General features: G+C 48.8%; 1 protein-coding gene across 1 annotated transcript in view; it reads left to right on the forward strand.

The window, feature by feature from the left end:
• Ds (dachsous cadherin-related 1) overlaps positions 1-22652 on the forward strand; it is a 212839-nt gene that overhangs the window by 162195 nt on the left and 27992 nt on the right. Inside the window, exons 2-3 of the mRNA XM_072008318.1 lie at positions 7151-7331; positions 11465-11944. Of these exons, the coding sequence (XP_071864419.1) occupies positions 7151-7331; positions 11465-11944 (661 nt within the window). The remainder of the gene's footprint in view (positions 1-7150; positions 7332-11464; positions 11945-22652) is intronic.

The following is a 22652-nucleotide window of genomic DNA, read 5'->3' on the forward strand; positions in this document are numbered from 1 at the left end:
AACAAGAAGAAAGTCTGAGTAGCGGAAAAGTGGCACGCGTAGTAATGTTGCGAATCGGGGAATACCGGCCGCGTAGCTAATAGTCTTCTCGCTGCCGACTATGGAAGAAACATTAACGGGTATCGCCGATGTCATTAAAATTCGATACGTATAATTTTTAGAGCGTACGCGTAAAAGAGACGAAGGGAAAGGACGGAGGGGAGGGCGCAACAAACTCGTTCCGTGTTCGCGCTTACGCGTCTGAGTTTCTGTGAACGATTCCAACCGGTGACAACGAGATAAACGGCAGCTATTAGCCGAATGCCGAATTTACGAAAAATAAAGGTTGCTCTCACGGTGACCCTCTGAGGGAGGCAAGCATGGACGCAGAGGCGATAACAAATGACGGGACATACGTTGCGGCGATAGCTTGACAAATATATATTAAACTATTTTAATGAGAAGTGGCCACCATATCTCATCGCAATTACCGGCCACCAACCCGCCGGGGGCCTCGTTCGACTCGTCTCTCGGCTTGCTGTTCCGCGGTAAAAACACGTATCCAGAGAGCAAAGGTTAAGAGATGGTCCTCTCGAGTACAGCTTCTTCAAAGGGAGAACGCGCGCATCGCGTCGTGTCGCCTCGTGCCGCGTCTTCCGATCGCGTAAACGTTCCACGATTCGATCAGGAAACTCTCCCCTTTTGGCAGCAGTCGCGAGCCAACTGGTTGATCGAAGCGTGAAACGCGAGAGATTCTATGATTGACCGACTCGGGACGCTCGTCGTCTCGCAATCTTCGACACGAATACATGCCGAGTGATATCCGTGACATTTCGATATTCCTTATCCAACTCTCCATAGAAAATCAACGTTGGTATGAACCCGTTGTACGTATACGCGTGGCAGAGTCCCCGGGAAGACTGGTAACGAGAAAAAGAGAGGAAAAGCACACACTGTCCAAAGAGAAAGAAAGAGAAGGGAAAGCGAAGGAGAGAAGTACGAGTTGGCTCTCCCGCAACCGACTCTCCAGGCAACAGTGACTGACAGCTCTATAGACTTTGTCGGGTTGGTAGCATTGTGCGGACTTCCCCTCTCCTGTGGTTTCTTCTCTTCACGGTCACTTCTGCCGCGGCGGCACTCTCGCGAGCTCGTATGTAAAGCGGCGTACTGGCCTCGGTACCGCTGTAGACGTTTAGTACCGTACGTCGTATATAGCGGCTGTAACTGCGTACCGCGAGACGACCTCCGATATTTCCGACACCGAGCCCGATTTTTTCTTCTCGTGCTCGTTTTAGAGCGATTCCAGTCGCGGTACCTGCTTGCGCGTCGATTACACAGATGCCTTTTTCCTAACGCGTGCATTCAGACCAAACGCGGGACAACCGCGATTTCCCGCGATTATCTATTGCCATTTAATTTCTTTCGTGGTAATCGGTCAAGCGCATCGCGATGTAATTGCTACTAGATACTCCGCGTTCCGTTATCGAGACGCGATTATAGCGGCAAACATCTGAAATCACGAATACCGTGGATAACGGCCGACTCTCGAGATGGCCATTTTACCATCCAGATGGGAAAAAAAAGTTTGGATCGATTACTTGACGGAGAAAACGAGACTTTGCAAAACGAAAAAGACTGCTCCGTTTCGATTTCGTCTTATTTTTGCCCTTGTTCTTTCGTCCCCCGTGCCATTCGCGACTTTTCACCGACTATTTACGGCCTACGAGCGGCTGCGGGCATCGCTCGAGAGGAACAGGGTTCGATGAAGGAAATACCAAGGTGAAAGAAAGATGCCAAGAGGTGAAAAAACGAGCATCGAGAATGGAACTGGGATGGAAGTGGTGTGATGAGAGAGAGTGGGGTCTGCGAGAGGAGGCAAACACGCGCATATTTATTTATGCAAACGGAATACGCATCCAGCTAATTGTGCGGTCGCACACCCGCAGTGACTCACGTGACGGCTACTCGGGCATCGTTTCTGCATGTCAATTCGCGTGACAAAGGATCGTGGTTCGCCGTCCACCCACGAAACTTCCGGTTCATCCTCGAACTCTCGCCTCCTCGATAGATAGCTGGCCAGTTCGCGTGCACAAGGACTTTCTCACCGCGTGGTCGCGCAATTAGCCGTTCTTATGTGCAAATGACAAGAATTTTAAATGCGCCTACACCAGATAAAAACGCTGCTTGTAACGAGCCAACGAGTGTTTCCTGGAATTCCCTCGATGCATTTTTCGTGGCGAGCGTCGCTCGTGAATTCGACCTTCCATTCGAGTTTCAACGTACCTCGTTTCTTCTTCGTTTCGATCTCACGGCGCCAGTCATCCGCGTCGCGCAACTCAGTCTCGCTCTATACTCTATCTATAATCTATACTCTATGCGTAAGATCGCGGCAGGTAGGACGCGGGGCGCGGCGCGGCGAGGCACGAGATGAAAAAGAACGCGTAGATAGGAAGGAAGAGCGAAAGGATCGCGAGGAATACTCTTGACAGTGGTGGACGACTGTCAGTCCATCAGAGAGTCGGCGAGCCGGGAATACCGAGGATGGCTTCTCAGCTTACTCGACGAACAGCTCTATCTGTCGAGCACGAGTTGACAAAAAGCGGCGGTCCGCGTGGTCGCACGCACGACCAACGGAAAGCACTGGGACGGCAGGGGGTTAGGACCCGAGCAACCGAGAAAAACCCTCGGATACTGTTCTCTGTTGCTGTTCAGGAAGCTGGTGGTAGGAAACAAGGACGGGGAAGAACGCGTGGGACATTGCGCGCTTATCTTGATTGGAGTTCCGAATTTATTCGGAAACCGCGCGATTCTATTCGCTCGATATATCTCGTTGTTAGGAAAAAAAATGTTGTGTTTCTTTTGCTGAATTTCGCCAACGATGATACAGGGCCAACGTTAAACGGCTGGTCGACCTACTTCGGTTCGCACAACTCGACACGATTTCGTGGATACGAAGTTAATTAGCCAAGAAAAGGTGGTAACGAAACGTTTGCGCGAGAAACGAAATATATCGCGAAGAACGCAACCGTGAGACCGTATTTCGGCGTTTCGAAACAGTGTACGTGGTGGATACATACTTAGTGACGATCGCTCCAGTTCGTTTCGGTTTTATGGATCGCCGTGAAGGATTATACGGGCGTTCCAAGGAAGATACTACTGCCTCCGGGAATGATTTAGTAACTCAACATTGCGAAGGATAATCGTATGAAATATCATCGCATCGTAACGCAGCAACGATCACGCCGCGTATATGTATACGTACGACGAATGCCTGGTGTGCGCGGCCTCGTTGACCTCGAAGAATGCGAAATCTTCCGGTAAACTTAATGTACTGGAATTTCGTACAATATTAAGGAATCTTTTTTCATTCGAGATGAAACGTCGAATGATGGGGTTACATCTTAACCCGTCGAGTTTCATCGCATTAGTCGAATCTCGAGACGGTTCTCGCGAACCGTGGCCATTCCCCTCACCGCCGGGACGTCGAACCCTTCGTCGAATCTATCGATCGAGGCGGGGCGAAACTAGAGCCGTGATTAAACTATAAAACGTTTGGAACGATGAAATGAAACGGACTTATTAGATATCCCGCGTAGCACGAACAGAATTTAAAACGTACTATATTTAACTGCAGTGCACGATCGAGGGCGTTGCAAACCGGTCTAGCAATTACATAGGAGATCGATTGCAGCCTCTTAATAGGCCCCTCTTAAACGGCTAAGACTTATGAATCTGTACGAACGAAACTTCATAGTTTTCCGTGATAATTGTCTCGGACACGCAGATGTTAACCGGGTAGTTGGATGTTTTTACGATTCGTTTAAACCACGCGACAATACTCGCGTTTGTATGTCGTGTCCTATCGAGGATGGAAGGATCGTGTCGATAGCGAGGCCATCTATCGCTAGACAACCAACGTATCGCCGGCGCGCAACACGTAAAAGTCAGCATACCAGACGCGCTTCGTCGCGTCATCCACGATTTACGGCGATAACTTTAGCAGTCGGACAATTTGTACCTGTAACAGGTGAGCTTTTGTCGCGGTTCCAGTCACCGCATCATCGCCTCCGCATACCGCTGTCGTGCAGCTAAATCTCGCGAACCAGACAGCATTCGAACGGTTTCGAACCGATTTGTTCGAAAGAAAACGAAGGTGACGAAAGGACTCAGATATGGAGAGATGGACGAAAAGACCAAAAGAGAATCGTACTCTATACTCTCTAAGGTAAAAGCGCGAGCATGCTGAGAGCCTTTCGAGGCACCGTATTTTATAACCGGTGTAGACAGCCACCGCACGTACAGACGGTTCTCTACCTCTGTCGCGATGCTTGTACTTACGTACCACGTAGCGAGGGCTTATGCTCCTTCCTCGTGGTCCGAGGAACGTGGGATCACACTGACCGCCAACCCATGCTCTTGTCCACCATGGCGGTCCAGTCTGCTTCCACAACTTTTTTCTCTTCATTTTAAAAAGACGCTACTGCCACTTCAAGAATCGCCCCCTGATTGTCTAAAAAACGAAAGGTGAAACGCCGATGTGAATTTTCCTGTATACAAATCGCCACGTGGAAGCGGCATTAGAAATTCGATAGAATCCCTTCCTTTACATTTATCGGATGCCTTTGTGCCCAGGAGGAACTTTTTAAAAGTACGAGAACTCGATTCTCCTCGCAAGGCAAGGGTGCGGGGTATTTCGTTCGTGCACGTTGGTATTCAGCGAACTATGGCTGCACGATGCTCGGCCTTTTCGAAGGAAACCCACGGCGGATTGTATTCCGTATACACCCCGATTGAAATCGATATTCCCTGCAAGGTCGGTGCGCAACAAAACCAGCGGAACAATGCATCGGCTGGTATACATTCGCCGAGCACGGAAATAACGGATAAAACTGCTCGCGATTTAATACAGCTCTCTTTCTTCTTTCTCCACCCTCTGCCCGCTCCCTGGCCGGGCGTCGCGTCGCTTGGAATTAGCCAAAAGCGCGAGCGAATGTATAGTAGATTGATTCGGTCTGCGTTTCTTTCGAGTCCGAAACGGAGACGAAGAAGAACGGTAAGGATGATTGCATTAACTAAAGAATAATTCGCGCGCAGTCAGGATTATCTGATATGTATCGTGAAATAGGAAGCAGGAGAATGCAATTTAGAAATGCAAATCTAAATTGGAAAATTATACAAATGTGTTTGAAGAAGGATGGGAGAGGGGCGCGAAACTAGTGCGGCGTAAAACGAACGAATAGAAATCAATCTGTCGATAGAAAGTGAAATTATCGTCGTACGCGATCACAAGTTATTAGATTAGTGGAGAAAATTGTGAACATCGTAGTCGTAACAAGATACCTAGTCAGACGTATCACGTGCCAGTTTTAATAATTCTGTGAAGAGAAATGCTTTCGATAACATCATTCGCGAACCGTAACTGCTTGTCTACCGAACAGGTGACGTCAACGTGAGATTAAGCGGCAACTAATACGAAAGATTAACGAAGACGCATTAGAGGCGAGATTTCCGACAGGAAATTGATGGAGAGGAGCGAAAGTGGTTCTGCGTAGAATTAGTCGGTAATATTATCCTGATAATGCTCGGCAATAATTCATTAGCATGATCGCTGGAACGAAAGTGAAACTTGTCGTTCCACTTTTTCTTTCTTTCCTTTTGAATTTTTCAAATTGCTACGTCGCGTCCACAGGAGGGAGATTCTTAACTAGGGAAGAGATCTTTTAAAATGAGTCAGCAATTTTCTTTGTCGCCTTTTTTTCAGCTTTATCTTGCTTTCCTCCTTTTTTTTATCTTAGTCTTTGCGTTGTTCTCGCGTTATTCGCTCGGCGAGTTGCAGAAACCATGCAATGCCTCTTTAAGGTGGCAACAGTGTTGGCGGGAAAGTTATTCTACCGGCTGCCAGTAAATCATTCTTCGTGGACTCCTGCTTTATTATCTACTGTCTCTCTTTCTCCTGCTTTCGCTCGGATCTTCGTTGCTTCCTTTTCGTCTTCCTTCGTCTATCTCGATGGAAACTCGTCTCTCTTCCTCTCCTTTGGAATCTTTCTGTAATAGCTATGTACCTTGGTAGGCATCTTCTTCGGTTCCTCGATCCTTCGTCGCGGAAAACGCGTGAACAGTCGGATAGAATTTTCAATGCGGTCTCGATACTTAATTACGAAGCCTATGCGACGAACGATGTTACGGTTTTCGTTGTTATTTACCTTTGAAAATGTTAAGAACGATCGGTAGCGACGAATCGACCGTAAGCACGTAACGAAGTAATCGATCATCGAGACGCAATCGCAATCGAATCTCGGGATTCCACGTTCTCGTCGAACATGGCCGGAACGATTTCACCGGGGAACACTCGGATCACGGCTAGATGGTCGGTGCGATACCTCGAACGCGAGAAGAAACTTTAAACTGTCATTAAAGCAGCTCCGGCTGGGATAAAGGGTTCATTACCACCATCCGGGACTCGCGTCTCGATTTCTTCTACTTCGAGTTCCCGATGATTGGCACACACCACGACTACCATACTGCAAATTACGTTCCGCGTTGATAAATTTACGAGTTTTCTCTTCTCTCTCGATGAGTTAACCCACGTCCAAATGATCGCAATGCCAATTACCTATCTGTCGATCGACTCGATGTAATCGGTCACATGGTACTTGCGATACTTGCATTTTAGCCCGTCGGTGATGAATTTGAGGTTTATGGAATAGTTCCGTTTGGCTGTAAAAGTAATAGTTTCATCTGACCTATCAAAATGACGCGTTGTTCCGAAAAGAAGACGTTGCATTTAGACGCATGCCGGTACATTTTCGTAAGGGACATTACAAAATATCATACTTGTAATCCATCTAGGGTAAAAGGTGGCAATACGCGTCCGTATAAATAATATATGCTGGCAGCACGCAAGCGTCTATCAACGCCTCCACGTGCGTCGTTGTAACGTGTCTTCGTAACTTCTCCAGTAGAGAAAAAGCAAACGGACCACTCGCAAATTAATCGTCGCGTTTGATATTACAAACGGGCCACCTTGATAACGGTTCTTCGAATGTCACACTTTAAAAACCTCGCGATATGTATTACTTCGAATTTGTCGACGTTTGCGACCGTACAATTTGTCGACATGATACAACTGTTTGTCAGCATTCAATTAATTTGAATACGTCGATCTTTTCAGGTACAAGCTACGGATCCGGATTGCGGCGTGAACGCCATGGTAAATTACACGTTAGCAGCAGGAAGAATGGAAAGCGAACAGTTGATGGTACGCAGCGATACCGGAGACATTTGCGTCAGAACACCGTTGGACAGGGAAACAGCTCCCTATCTGGAGATTCCCGTCATCGCTACGGACAGAGGTACGTACAACTCGTCTGACCACTCTCCATAGAGCTATGCGGTACAATTATTTTACGCCAAGGAACAAATTCGTATTTTCTATCACGTTGCCGCAGCCTTTGCCGAGGCGTCTCGTAACTTTTATCCGATAAGTCGTTCTATTAGCATTGGCGTTTCGTAACGAATCTTCCGTGACCAGAATAGGAGTACGTAAGGAAGAATCGCGTGAACAATGCGTTTCCCCGGCCTTATCGCGACCTCATAGAGGAGATACAACGCAGAAACGAAAATGAAGAAGAGAGGGCAACGATGTGCGCGACACACGGTGGAAACGTGGCATCAGGAAGAAAAGAAGCAGCTACAGGAGCTGCACGCTGGTGGAACAAGGAAAGGGCGAGCTATCGCTGTGCCAAGATCTAGCAGCCCTGTAATGGGGTGTATGATTTATGTCGTCGGTGTACGGTGTGCCCATTTTCAACAGCCTCCTTCCAAGTTATCCTTACGAGCGAGGACAATGACTGAAGTCCATTGATCCGTTGGAACACCGACATTGACCTTGCAACAGATAGCAGGTTCTCGGGCGATTCAGATTCGTAGGAGTTGCGTTTAAGAAGATAATGGAGGTAGAGAAGGAATGGTTGGCCAAGACAATCGAGAAACGCCGAATTAATAGGGAAATTAGAGAGCAAAAGAAAAATGAAGGAAAAGGAGGAACACGGACACGGATTGTGTGCGAACGAAAGTAAAGGAAAGAGAGAATGAAGGAGTAGAAGCAAAGGGGAGCTCTATTGCTGGCTGTATACCGTTTTGCAAACAGGAGAACTCTCGTCCATAATTGTCGCTCGTTATCGATACGATTGTTCGACGTGCTACCAGACTCTCACAAGCACCATCGGCACAATAGTACCGCTCGGATATGATGGGAGAGCAGCGTGCGGGCCAACCACGGGACCCAACTTACCACGCGAGCCAGCTTCGCGTGATTTATACCACCTGCTGACGACTCGAGACGTTGCAACGGCAAGCCAGTGCAAGTCAATATGCTTCGACTATGCCGCGTCTCAAGATACGCGATTACGAGAAGCACGAAATTAACAACGAAGTGTTAGTTGCGCGAACTAGCCTACGAACGCGCGACCATTGCTCAGATCTATACAAATACCAAAAATCGCTTACACTACTCACGATTAGTCTGGTACGATTTTGTCATTTGGACAATTTACATTCGAGTTCAGATCGATGATTACCGTGGTCCACCGTGTCCAAGAGAGAAAAGCAATCATGGATAAGCATCTGTTAGCAAGAAGAATGATAATCGAAACGCCGTGCATTATCGCGTTAATGGTGTCGGAAAACGGCAGAGCTGCACCGATAATTATTACTTGCGCAGTCTTGCTTTGAATCGTGATAGAGATCCGCAAACGGTTGGGTAACACGTGTGCATATACTTCCTCGTGCGAGTCACTTTGTTCTCCTATAGGACAAGCCGCGGCTAGATACGTACTTAGACGCTGCCGCGCCGGCCCCTCGGGGGTTGCTGGATAACGTTCGTCGGATAATAAACGTAAAAATCGACCTCAACGCGAGAAGGAGTTTAAAAAGTAAGAGCCACGCCAGTGCGCGAGGCATCTTTATGATTTTGTTAAAAGTAATTCTTTTCCTCGTTTCTTTCTCCCGTTTATTTAAAACGAGACAGGATGCGTGCATTCATCTCTGAACAATACGACGAACGGCTGGATAATATCTTAAGATTTGAGTTCCAGGCATCGCGATCTTGACGAAAGAGTTGCCGGACTCGATGTTATCTGGCTTTCTGAAAATTGTGAATTACGTGGCGTACATGCGAAATGGTTTGCGCATCTTGATGCACGTCCTACGATCAACCAACAGAAATGCAAAGAAAGGCGAGGCCACGGTTACAGAAACTTCCTGAAAGCCGGAACAACACCAGCGCGGCGGTGACTTTATTGACACCGCCGTCATAAATTTCTGCCTCTCGACTCCCACCGGCAGCCATCGTCCTTGTCATGTTTCCCGTTTTCGTATTTCGTGCCGCAAACGCTCGACCAACTTCGTGCCCCTTGATGCGCGAAAGATCCAAAAAGTCGATAGTAGACCCATACAGTTTCGCGAAGACATATTGGATTTTGTAATTTTCTTTATTTGTCGCGTAAGGCGATTATTACGCAACTTTGTTGGCGCATGTCGGTTGAGCACCGCTGGCAAGCATCGGCCGCATAAATCTTTCGGAGGCACTATATCCTCCGCCGTATGAACCTCGAAAAGGATTCGTCGGTCGACGATCGACCGCGCAAAATTAAAACGGTCGGTGTAGCAGGCATGAGGTATCGGAATACGCGTTAGAGTGTCGTTGATCTATGTCCAGGAAGCAGAGTCTCTCGACGACACGCAGCCATTCGCTTCTGGATATTCGGTTTTATTCGATCGTTAATTTGATCGATCTTCGAAGTTCGGATTCGCATGGAATGTCGAAGGAACGTTTCGAACGATGGAAGGCGGAGAGGGCGAAAGACGAGAGACGAGAGAAGAGAAAGGGAGTTGGTCGATAGAGAAATTAGGGGTACATTTCTTGGCGAGGGAATTCGCGTGGCCGAGTGGCAGGGGCCCGAAGATCGGCATTTCGATACCTCGAAGTCGTGCAGAAGATGCCACGGTGCCGAGAGACGGTGGAAGGCTTCGTCGTTCTTTTCGGTCGTCGCGGCTCCGAACGAAGGAATGGAAAAGGACGGAAAAGGATGGAAAAGGATGGCAAGAAAAAGATAGAAAGGAGGGTTTGGAGAATGAGGAGAAGGGGTAGGAGGAGGAAGAGGAGGAGAAGAAGATGAAGAAGAAGAAGAAGAAGAAAGAGCGGGAGGATAATGGTGGAGCGAGGAATACGGAGAACGGAGGGGACTGGCCCTTGACGCATGACTCCAATGACACTCGTACCTATAAATCTCGCTGCGCTCCGAGCTCCGTACGGTCGAGTCCATATATTACTATGAGTTACGGGTGTAAACCGTTTAAACATCGGATTACCCGTTTTACATACTGTCTTTAATATTAACACTTGCGTCGGGGTTCGCCTAAATCAGCTTGACCAACCAGGAGCCCGCGTTCTCGCGTTCGCGCCTTTTCGCCCTCGTGCCACCGTCGATTAATTAATCCCTAGTCGCAATCGTTGTCGTAATCGTGGTAGTGGTCATACTCGACGAAAGACAGGAGGAACGCCGTATGCGATTAGGCTTCGACGAATAACGTGATTTACGGATAGCGATCGAGGGAGCGTTATTACTTTCCGTCAGATCGTATATCACTCCTATACCGAGAGAGGCGATACTTTAGCGGGCAAACGAATTATCAGCTCGCAACCGACTTTCTTTCCATTGTTTTTGATCCGCTTCGACTATGAAACAGCAGAGCAGACGCGGTTGCAGCTAACGGAGCGAACAGGGAACGCGTACACCCGGCATTATTGATCGATCGGTTCGCTCGTATAATTGCTCAAAAAACAGAACAATCAGAGTAAAGGAACGGCAAAGCGATTGGCACATCGCTAGGACCATTTGAGCACCCCGAGAAATTCCTTTCGCTTGAAATATTGCGGCGAACGCGTTGCTCTGCACCGAGGGTAAGAACTCTGGCCCTCGACACGCGCACGCACGCTTCTCCGAATAACGCGCGCGAGAGAAAAAGAAAGAGAGCGACGAAGATCGTTGGAGAAGGAAGCGAAAGAGAAAAACGGAAGGAATGAACTTCGAAGTACGCGAGAGAAAAAGAAGGAAACAGCGAAGAAAGAGAGGCGAAGTAAGTAGAAGAAGTAGGTAGGAAGAAAGGAGGTAGGAGGCTGATTGGCTCCGAAAAAAGGCAATGGTACGGGGCACGCTGTTGTGATTTATGTCGACCGGCTCCAAGCGTCCCCGTAGATTCGTTCTCTACGCCGGCTAATACCTCGACATTATTTGGCTCGATAAGAGGATTTTACCAGAGACTGAAATAAGCATAATCGCTCGGGTTTGTACTTCTGGTCTTTGCGCCTGACAAGTTCCACGTACAGTGCTTCCCAACTGTTAACCTTTGATGCTTGTCCCTTTCCGTCTATACTATCTAGACGATAGGTTCTGTCTAATTTTGATTATTTACACTGTCGCAGGAGGCCTCAGTACCGTAGCTATCGTGAGGGTGCAAGTGACGGACGTTAACGACAACCGTCCGATCTTCGAACCGAGAAAGTACAACGTCACCCTAAAGAGTGACGGTCCGATTCAGGGACCGATTTTAAGGCTGGTAGCTACGGACTTGGACGTGGGTCTTTTCGGTCAAGTAGCATATCGGATCACCAACGGGAACGAAGCTGGTGTTTTCCACATCGATCGAAATACCGGCGAACTTCAAGTCGCGAGACCGAGTTTACTCTCGAGGTCACCGCTGCATCAGTTGAATGTGACGGCGACGGACGCGGCTGGCCTGAAGAGCACGTTCGACGCCGAAGTCCGGATCACCACATCCTCCCCCGGGCATAGAATCGCCAGCTGCGAGAAGCCACGCTACACCATTACCGTTAAGGAGACCGTTCCTCAGAACAGCATCGTTGGTGGCGTGAAAGACGGAGCTTCGTCCTCTGTGTCGTCAGGTAAGTTCGATACCTCATAATCATTAGCGACCACTTAGCTGCGAGTACCCACATTCGCTCATCATTCGGCAGCGTTTATATTTCCCCCGTGTTGTCGCGGTATTATCGATTTCCGGCGAAGAAGGTTCGCGCAAACGATGCATACCGAGTTTAATGGTCGGGGTTTGAGGAAAGCGAGGTACATATACGATCGTTGCTCGGTAGCTGGCGGCGAGTACATCGAAAACGTATTCCACGCGCGGCGTTACCGCGTTAGCATAGTCGCGTCACGAGAAAACGGCGGTGACGCGACGTAGCGAACGCCCACGTGTTGGTGTACGTGCAAGCATGTAGAGCCATAGTCAGCGGAGTCGCATAAGAACAGGTAGGATCGGAGCCAACCATTTTGCGTCCTTCTTTCTCGTGTCCACCGGAGGAACCGACGACATGTAACTCATACGGGGGAGTATTGCGAGCGATATCTTGCAGGAACGTGATAACTGTTTCATACAAACCTCAATAAAAAAATCGTACAATTTCGCGTTTCTTCGCGACCCGCGAACACGGGTGGATAAAAGAAAAAACGAAAGAAGCGAGGAAAAGGCGGAAAGGCGAAGGAAAGAAGAAGAGAAGAGGATGTGAATAAGGGTAAGGTCGCGGACGGATGCTTGGGTTGGTTGGTGCAGACGCGATTCTCGAAGGGTTAAGAGCGTGAGGGAGGAGAGGTAAGGTAAAGGCGGGAGAGGTACGTATCCGTGTTTCCACACTGGTGGTACATCCGATGCAAGATACGGCGCGTCACGACCTGCGCTCACCGCGCCATATAACCGATGCACCGTGTAAAGTGTCTCGTGGCGTATCGACCGGCACGGTTCGCTACGTTATAGGTTCGAGAATGGTGAATAGTTTACACGATGGTGCCTTACCGGTGGTCGTATTGTTCGGCCGCCATGGCCCGCATATGCAGCCTGTTGCATATCAATGCGCGAACCTCGAATGTGTTCCTCCTCCGTCGACCGACGCGACGTCGTAGCTCGCTGTCTTTCTTTCGTTGGCTGCTCTCTTTCGCTTCCATTCTCTGCCGCTTCAAACTCTTCTTTCGCCAAGTTTCTCGATCGATCTTGCGTTCTGTTGTCTCTTTCTCGACGTTCATATTCCTCGGCGCGCGATCGAAACAGAGAAACGAGGAGGCCGGCCGAACATGGGATACGCTATCGCAGGTTGAAAGGTATTCCGTCCTCGGCGAACGCACGAACCCGATTCGTCGCAAATCGCTGTTCCTTCGCTGTTTGAGCGATCTCTATGGCGAGTCGCGTCGGTGAACTGCTCGTTTCTCGAATTCCTTGCGTTTACTTTGATGCGATCGCGATCGTTGATATATCGTAATTACGTACATCATCAACGTGGGTGTATTGGACAACGCCGCGTGACACCAGTCTCGTCTGTCCTTTCGTCTTTTTCAACGAATCAGCGACAGCCATTCGCGAAGAGACGTGGAAAATGCGATCGCGCGTGAGCCAAGTGTCGCGAAGCGCGATACAAAAGAGGTTACGGGTTCGACGAGAGGTGTGACTCGGTTGTTCCTGTATCGATCCGATCGATCCGGCGATTTCGGAGTGCAGCTTCCAATCGGCCACGCGTCCGAGCGAGAACCTGTTCGCACGAAAGATCGAGGTCTGGCACTTGGGCCCACAATATTTGACACACGGCAGCCAATCAGATTATCAGATTAAAGTCGGACGAGCCGACGCAGCGGCGATCGTCGACACAGGTGCGATTCATTTTGTAAGAGAGAGCTCGACCGCGTTTCCTTCAATGTTCTCGCGGCTGATTCTCGTTGTCCTTTTGCGGCACCTGTTTCGACACAGAGCATGTTTTTCCGAACGATACTCGGATGCTCGGGAGTTCGTTTCTTTTTTTTCGCCATACTTGCTTTTTATCGATGCATTTGTACAATTATAACACGGTGACTGTTTGAATATTTTAACGTCGAATTCATTAATTTCATATTTATTATTCGAATCGCGTTATCAGATCGCTGGCGAAAGGCAGCCTTGGAAGACGTTATTGCCACTTTACGAGCACCTGTTCTGATAAGGACGGTGGTTTCTTTCTGGAAATACGAAAAATAGTGCGGTCATTATAGGGGCGCATGATCGTCGATGAAGTAGAGGCTGTTAAAAGTAACGTAGACGAACTCCTTATTGGGCAGGGTTCGGCCACGAACGGACCGACAACCGTGTACGATCCTTCCATAAAACCAGGCGACAAAGTGAGGAACGCGCTTCATTTTACGGCCGAGTTTATGGTACCTGGCAAAGAATCATCGGCCCGTGATCGCGTCGACTAGAGACGAACCGGTCTTATCTTATCCGCGGAACGAGCGGCCGCTCCCAACTTTTCTCGGCTTTTCGATCGCTTTTGTACGGGAGTGTAGTTCGGTGATCTTGGAAGCCAAGATTCGATTACGCTGAAACTGCCTTAAAATTCAGCGCGTTTCGGAAGACGGTTGATTCTTAGGGGGCGTACTTCTTTTTGAAATACGGGTCGATCGTTGATATTGCTAATTGCGCTGAGACGAAGTTGCGTAATCTATCTGGTAAGGTACTTCGGACGCGGCGAAAGTTCATTTAATCCGTTGATCGAAAGTACTGGTAACGAGATCGAATTACTCGAGGATTTCATTGCGACGTAATCTCTTGTATTTTTTGATCGAGTCATTCGTGGTTTTCGTACCTTGGAATTCTTGTCAGGAGAATGCATATCAACTGGCGGTCGGGCGGTCGGGCGTCGGAGGCGGAACGGAGAGAATCGGTTCGTGCTAGACGGCGGAGCAAGACGCGAAAAAGACCAAAACAGTGGAGGAAGGAAGGAGGAAAGAACAGAGAAACGGCAGGAGATGGTGAATCGTCGTGGTCGTCGTCGCTATAATCGTTGTCGTCGTTGTCGTCGTTGTCGTCGTCGTCGTCGTCACCGTTGTCGTTCTTGTCATCCTTTCGTCGTGTCGTCGTTGTCGTCGTTGTTGTCGTTGTCGAGGTCGCATAAATCGTCGCGAGTCGGATATCGAGGAACCGAATGCAAGCCGCCATTGTCCTGGTCCCCCCCTCTCTTGTTTCTTCCCTCAGAGTTGCTGTTACGGAGCTGCACTCTTTTCATATGCTTTAAATATCATCGCTTTGCTTACTTTAAGGACTCCCAGCACCATATCTTTCCCTCTTTTGTGCTTCTTTTCAATGATACTGGGCGAAACCGGGATTCGCAAGACGTTAAACGTCGAAAGGAACCCAAAAACGTGTTCTGTCTCGTACTTTCGTTCCTTTTCTATCGCTGAATCGCATCGATTCTCTGCGATCGGTATGAGTTGTATATTCATAGTGCCGCTTCACCGACGTATTTTTACGTTTTTTTCGAAGTAGATCATCTCGCAGATTCGGCCCGATCCATCTCGAGTTCTCCGATTGGCGAAACACGGACGACGGAATTGTTACGATATCGAATAAAATTCGGTGCAGTCGTTTTTGTCCAAGTTTCTTGACCTCGGAAAAGCGGTTTCAAGTTTTCGAAAATGACGACACGGGCTCGGCTCTAATCTTATCCAACCGGCACATCGTCAGTCTTTAACGAATTTAACGACAACACTATATAAAAATCAACAGGCACTGACGTCGTTTAAAGGTGTCCATAAAGATACACGGAGATATAATTCGAGGACTGATCCGGCTGTTACGAGCTCGACCAAAGTTTCATAAAAGATCGTCCACTTTTCGAGAAATTTCGCCGATAGCCGAACTGAGAGGAGGAAATTTGTAGTGAACGCGTGATCAAAACCAAAGGAAAAAGTATCGGTACGATGAAGTGCACGAAAAGTGAAGGCACGAGACCCGCTGTAGATAAAGAATCTGTCGACGTTCGAAACGAGGAGGTCGCAAAAAGTAGGATTCCTCGTTCCTCGGAGATGAAGTATTCCGCATGGCGAAGCGGCCGATACGTTGCCTCTCTTTTCTCCGCGTCTTCTTTCGTCGGACCTTTCGTTCCTTTTTCTCTCGGATCTTTGGATCTTCCTTTCCTCCGTACCACGCATCGTGCTTTCGCCGGACTTGCAAATTTCGCGCAGGCATCGTCTTTTCTCCAGGGTGCAGCGGTACATTGCGACTTTGCATCCCGAGAAGAGAGCTACCGTCCGACCCAACCTAAACCGAGCTATGAGATCCGCACGGAAAGATAGCGGAGTCTCCGCCACGGTAGGACGAATGTTCGTAGTCTGATTTGCGTAATTCCGTTCCTGGAATTTCATTTCCTTCCCGTCTTAGGTTTCCCATTCAGAAAGAAAAGCTGGATAACAGAATCATCCAAGCGTTTCAGACGAAACTTTCGCTTTCACGATATTTCGCAGTTTCGAGGACACATTTTATGCGTCGAAAACAAATTTACATGGAAACACGTCCACTTCTCTTAATTAAGAAGCGATGTTCGGACGACTACGATAGCTATTCCCAGGGATCGTTCGTTCGAATCTCGATGATCCAAGCGCAGGTATTCGTCCGGTCAGCGTCGAATTAAGAGACGCGTATTAGGACCTCGCCGGCGAAGATGGTGGTTGGGCAAAGAGGACAAAAGGGAAGAGAAAAGAATGTACGGATGCAGAGGAAAGGCGGCTGGGCGGCAGTTTGGATCGCATATGTTAATCTCGGTTAGTTCGGCATCCGTTTACATCATTTTCGACAGCGGCTGTTTATTGCCAGATGTAAATCGATATTGAACGGGCGAGCAACAACAACCTCGTGCCTCAGTTGCGAACCATCGAACGTTCGTATACTGACTCACGACCCGATCGAGCGTATTTACGTCCGTTTTTCGACGCGTTTATTCGTTTCAACGAATTACAGGAAAGTTCGATTTAGTGTTTGTTCGGGGAAACGATTCAACCGTTTGAGTCCCAGGGGTCTTTGAAAAAACAGGGTCGAAAAATCCCGAACAGCGCGATAGCGCTTGTCTTAATCGCTTGCGAAGAGAAACAGGCCGCGCAATAGCGCTCGTCGTATTTGTTATTTTTATGAAATACATCTATATTATTATATATGTGTACTATTAGTTTATAAATATTATAAATATTATAAATATTTCATTAGTTCTGTTCAATAAAAGTTATTGAGAAGATAACAATGAAATACAAAATACCATCAGCCGTCCGTAGAATTCAAATGTACTGGGACTTTTCGACACAAAATTTAAATAGCGCGATCGCGCTGTTTGCGACTCAAACGGTTAATAAGGCACATGAGCGGTGACGAGCTTTGGCTCAATTCTCGAAAAACTAACGTATTTGAAGTTGATAGACAAATTTCTCCTGTCCTTCGTTCTGCACCTTGTTCGAGAAGTTCCGAATTCACGGGACAGCACAACGTTCAAGCTCATTTCGTCCTGCCCATCAGGGAAAATCCACGATATAAATCGTTCGCGGGTACTCGGCGGATTAGGGACAGGAAAAGCACATCCTCTCCGGTGGAAGAATCGTGTATACGCGTGGTTATGAAGTCACGGGAATCGTTTTGAATCGGGACGAGCTCGAGCCGCTCGTGAAAAGTCGATGGGCGTTGCAGAAATCCCGAGGTTGTGGTTTGCAGCGGTAAGCGCGGACAAGTCGGATGTGTAAATGCTTCCTCGCGCTTGGCTCTGTGCGCGGTCGTTTGAATGAGTGTGTGTGCGAACATATAGATGCCCAGATAGAGGTGCGCTACGAGGCGCGATCAACGCACAGGGTCTGCGATAGAACGGCTCCCCTTCTCTGGCCACGCTGGGCCTATAATGCACCTCCCCGACTCTTATCTCGCGCCTCGTTATCGCCGTTTACCATCTCACGGTCTAGAGAGCGGTGGGCTCTCTATGCGATCTCGGTACATGCACGTGCACATCCATAGATCTTTTTCTCGCTCTTTCTCCGACTCTTCGCCGATTCGATCCCCTTTTCCTCTGCCTTGCCTCTTCGCCTCCTCGATGTTTCCAGGGAGGGAAATTATCGCAGAATAATCCAAGATGAGATCGTTGAAAGGGGTGGTCCGAAGGATGAAAAGGTAAACGATTTCGATCCGGTAGACTTAGGGTACGAACCGAGCTGTTCCAGCAATTTGTCGAAAATTTCTAATCGTAATGATCATACGACTGTAACGAACGTATCTATACCTAAAGATAGTTGGCAGTATAAAGTTGGTGCTGTACATAGCACGCTACTAGGCAAGAGTAGCTAATGCCCAGCGTCATTTTATTTTCGTTTGGTTGCAAGCTGCGCAACCTTATTGTCGCCGTCCATTGTCTTGTCGTTCTTGTAGCCCTCCGCTTCTAAACCTTCTCTTCTTCTTCCCCTCGTATACATTCGTCGGCCATGCCAAACCATTTAGCTGCATCTGCAGACCGAGACGTTTTACGCGTGTATGAAGCTCTATTCGTTTGTTTACCGATTTCTCGATGCTTGCATTTCTTGCGCTATTGTGCGCCGCGAACACGCTCCATCCTCTCTCGTAAGTACTTGCCGCGTGCAACTGAGATCCCAGACAGGCGCACTTGCGCGAATCCGTGTATACATAGTCGTATCGAAATTTGCGTGTTGACAGTTTACTTTAGTCTAAAATCGTTTCCCACCTCGGAGGAAAGTAAATAGATCTGCTGAATAATTTTGAAATTCGAAGATAGCGCAATCGACCGCGAATAAATGTCGAACGTAGTCCGCGCATCGAACGCGGAACGCGAAACGTTATCACATATATATGTATGACTTATATGTGTACGTGGCAAGACACGTCGATGTAGCTGTAAGAAGATGAAAGGGAGATGGTGGCGCAGAAGGGACGGTGTCGATGCGTTAAAGAGAAGGTCCGAGAAACTTAGAGCGAAGGAAGATGGCACGTTGGGAAGATAGGCGAGAGGAGGAGAGAAAAAGACGCGGGACCCCCGTCAACGACAGCATACCTTTACCACGGTATCGTTTCTTCATCGCATTCGTCGCGTCGCTCGACGCTACCACGACTCATGGCTAATCATCATTATTTAATTACGAGGCCGTTTTTCGTTAGACGGAGTAGAGTGTCGGTGATTCGTGGAGGCACGTCCCTATCGTCGAACGAGGTTTGTTCGTCCAACGATTTTCGTAAATCTGTTTTACGAGGCCTACCCCATTCGGAATTCGAGACACGTATCATCGCTTAGGAAACAGAGAAAGAGAAAGAGAGAGAGAGAGAGAGAGAGAGAGAGAAGCGAACAGTTTCCACGGACAGTTTTATGATTCTCGCGTTGGAATCGGCGACGATGAGCCGACGCTTGATCACGAGCGTGTTCCGGTTCGTGGCTCAACGGAAAAGAATTACCGGTGAAAGAGAGTCAATTAAAACGGTGGCACAAACATTTTCGCTCTATTTCGAGCTATCGGCGCCGCTCGGTTAAACGTATTTCTCAAATTTGATCGTGCGCCATTCCCTAATTAACGAATTCGATCGTTTTCGGTTGGGTGTCAAGCGCGATCCCGCCTATCTCGATCGTCGCTATTACCGAGGCTACCTCATCCAATTAAAAATCCACCAATTTATGCAAACGGTCGGGCTTTTATTGGCTGCCGACCAGACTCGAAACATTCCGAAATGGACCGCGGGATGCCTCGAAAATCGCAAGCGCGAAACCGAGATACCTCGGGGCCGGGGGATCCTATTTGGAGCGAAATAGCTGGTAATTCGGTGGCCGATCGGCTGGCCGATCTGTTGGTCGGTCGGTGAACGGCTGGCCGCGCGGGTTCCAGAGAAAAGAAGGAACGAGGTGACAAAGTATTCACCGGAGGCGATTACAAGGTTTCCTCCGCGGTCGTAAAGGTGCGGGCCTCGTTTACGTGGTTGAGGGCTACCGCGGTGATGGTGCCGCCCCTGAAGACGACCGAGCAAGCAATCCAGCCAGCCAGCGAGCCACCGACCGACCTCGAGTGGGATGGCCCGTTACGAGCTAATTAGCAAAATAAGAGAAACTCTCTGTGAGGTATACAGCGTTGTAGCAGCAGCGTAGGCAAGGGAACTTGCGCGTCCTTATACGGCGTGATCGAATCGTCAGTCTGTAATTTATCGCGAGTTTTCTTAACCCGGAATGTTCCTGCTTGTGAAACTCGGTACACCGGTTTTTTTCCCTAGTCTACGTTTCTTCTTTTCCTTCTTTTCCGACCAATCGACCGGCAATTAAACGTGATGCTTAGCGAAGAATATCTTCCGTGCTTATACTCGTGCTCTGTTAGATATAACATCCCTACGAAAATGGTATAATCGTCCGCGATCCGATTATAAACAGTGAACGAAGCCCACACCGCATTCCGTCGGTAATCACTGTTTCTAATTAACCAAACGAAAGCTTCTTGCCCCGCGTTTTGCTACGCGCTCCGGAGGTTTTTCTTCTGTCGCAAGAAAACCACGATCCACGCCTATAAATAGACTCGCGTTACTCGTCGATGCGTTCTAAAAAGTTTCGCGACTATAGGTATCCCGCGGTCATCGCGGGATTTCAAGTGTTCACCGTTTCGAATCAAAGGTAAAAAGGCGCGTTACTAAGTTTCGTGTCGAACACAAGCGTGAACGGGCATGACAGCTGCGGGAAAATTAGTTGGCTAAAGAGAGTGAAAATCTAGCTCTAGCTAGATAGCCGGTGAGGACCACGCAGAATCGCCACTAGGCTCGATCGTTTTTTGCATTGCCACACATTGCCGATTTACACGCGATGATCAGACGATCCAATGGAGAAGGGGTAGGAGGTTTCTTGAACGCATGCCGTAACGTCGCTGTTTATTAATGCGAACTAACGTTAGCCTGCTGCCTTTTCTTCTAGATGAGAATGCGGCGCAATTATGCGGCGCAACTATGCGACGCTACTCGAACCGTGCCACGCTCGATATCAATTAGACGGTTTTTATTGCGATTCCAGTGGCGTACGGCGGCTCGTTTATACAAGGGTGGCGACCGCGCGTCACCCACGGTGAGTACCGGCCGACGAAAAACAAATGGTCGTGATTCCGCGATCTTACGACCATCGCCCGCGGTCGCGGTCCAACTTTTGTCCTCGTTGCGTTCTCCAGCCGAGAGTCGGGCGAGTCGAGAGAAACGAAGTAGAGTGGAGAACGAGCAGCTCGTGTTGTACGTGAGAAAGAGCCGAGCGGAAGCGGGATCGAGCTATCGTCGCGCAAGAAAACCGGACAGAGAGCGAGAGGGACAAGAAAAGGAGCACGGGAACGGGAGTCAAGGAACTAGAAACGAATTCCACTTGTGCGACTGAGAGAGGACGAGGCGTGAAAGGTGGATTCGACGGAGATACCGAGAATCAGAGGATAGAATAAAAAGGGCTGTGGCACGACGTTGGTCGCGAGGTACACGCCGCGCTGTCCGGAGGGTTGCCTTACCTCGTGGTCAGACCGAAGTCAGAGAAAGAATCAACCACATAGGAACGCAGGTTGAGAAAGCAAGAGAAACCGAGCGCACCGGATAGAAGAGAGGATGCCGGGTAAACGGAACTCGGGGCGTAGAAGGAGACACGGATAGATTGTAAATAAGAGAGGAAAGCATGGTGAACGTGCAGGATTATTTTGAATCGAAAAGTTCTCGACGAGTTTCTACCGGCTTGCATTGTCGGTACGCTAGAGGGCACGTTCTGGTACGAGGTGTTGCACGACTACAAGGTGTTACGGAGATATACTCCGGGCGTACCGCGCACGTGTACGCACGCGTACGCACACGTACACCATTGACCGGCGTGCAACGATCGCTTAACCATTGACTGGAACCTCCGGATCCCTCGCGTTATTCCTATCGAGGCCCTCACGTTCCCTACTCCGACGTTAACAGCTAATTCTAAAATCTATCAAAGGTGGAATTTCGGCAAACAAACGTTTAGTATCGGCCGTTGTCGATGGAATTGTCGGTGTAAGTAATAATAACGAAATGTCCAGTCGTAGTAATTAAGTCGGTGATTAAATTTGCATTGCTAATGGACCTTTATGTTTGCGGAGATTGAGAGATTAAAGGCAACCTAATGTCGAATCTATGTTCCAACGATTAAAAACTACGAAAACCGATCAGATACACGTCCTTAATGCCATACATTACCGAACACAATACCTCGTAGGACTTTCCGTCGAGATCGCTGCGATCAAAAGTCGTTTTGTATCGTAACGCCAACGACCCACCCTTCTTTCCTATCCGGAAGCAAAAGTCGAGTTAAACGTTCTTTCGCGGAGGGCATGGCTGAACTCGTCACGATGCGAAGCGACGCTACACAACGCACCAACAACTGGCCGAGAGGACGCGAAAGGGCGAGAATCAGTAATGAGTACGTTACGGGTTTCTTGACTGGCTTGGGTATCTCTGCAAAAACTCGCTCTCGATTCTATCCATGAAGCGCGGAGACGAACGCACGAAGAGGAGCGGAAAGAGGAAAGACAGGTAAAGGAGGCACAGAAAACGAGAGAAGAGAGTAGAGATGAAAGCGATGGAACAAGAGGAGAGGGAGAAGAAGGAGGAGCAGACGTGGGCCACGAGAGCTCGAATGCACCGCGCTGGACCAGCGATCTCCGCGAATTAATCAAATACGCGAGCGATTTGTCTTCGTTACACCCACGTGGGCACCCCGGAGGGACGCCTGTGTAACCGGGGTGACGAAGCCCTCTCGACTCGGCACCGCGGGTGAAAAACCCGTCCACCGACTGCGTCCACCGGAC

The sequence above is a fragment of the Bombus fervidus genome, chromosome 8 (genome assembly GCF_041682495.2).
Source record: "Bombus fervidus isolate BK054 chromosome 8, iyBomFerv1, whole genome shotgun sequence".
Taxonomy (NCBI): Eukaryota; Metazoa; Arthropoda; class Insecta; order Hymenoptera; family Apidae; genus Bombus; species Bombus fervidus.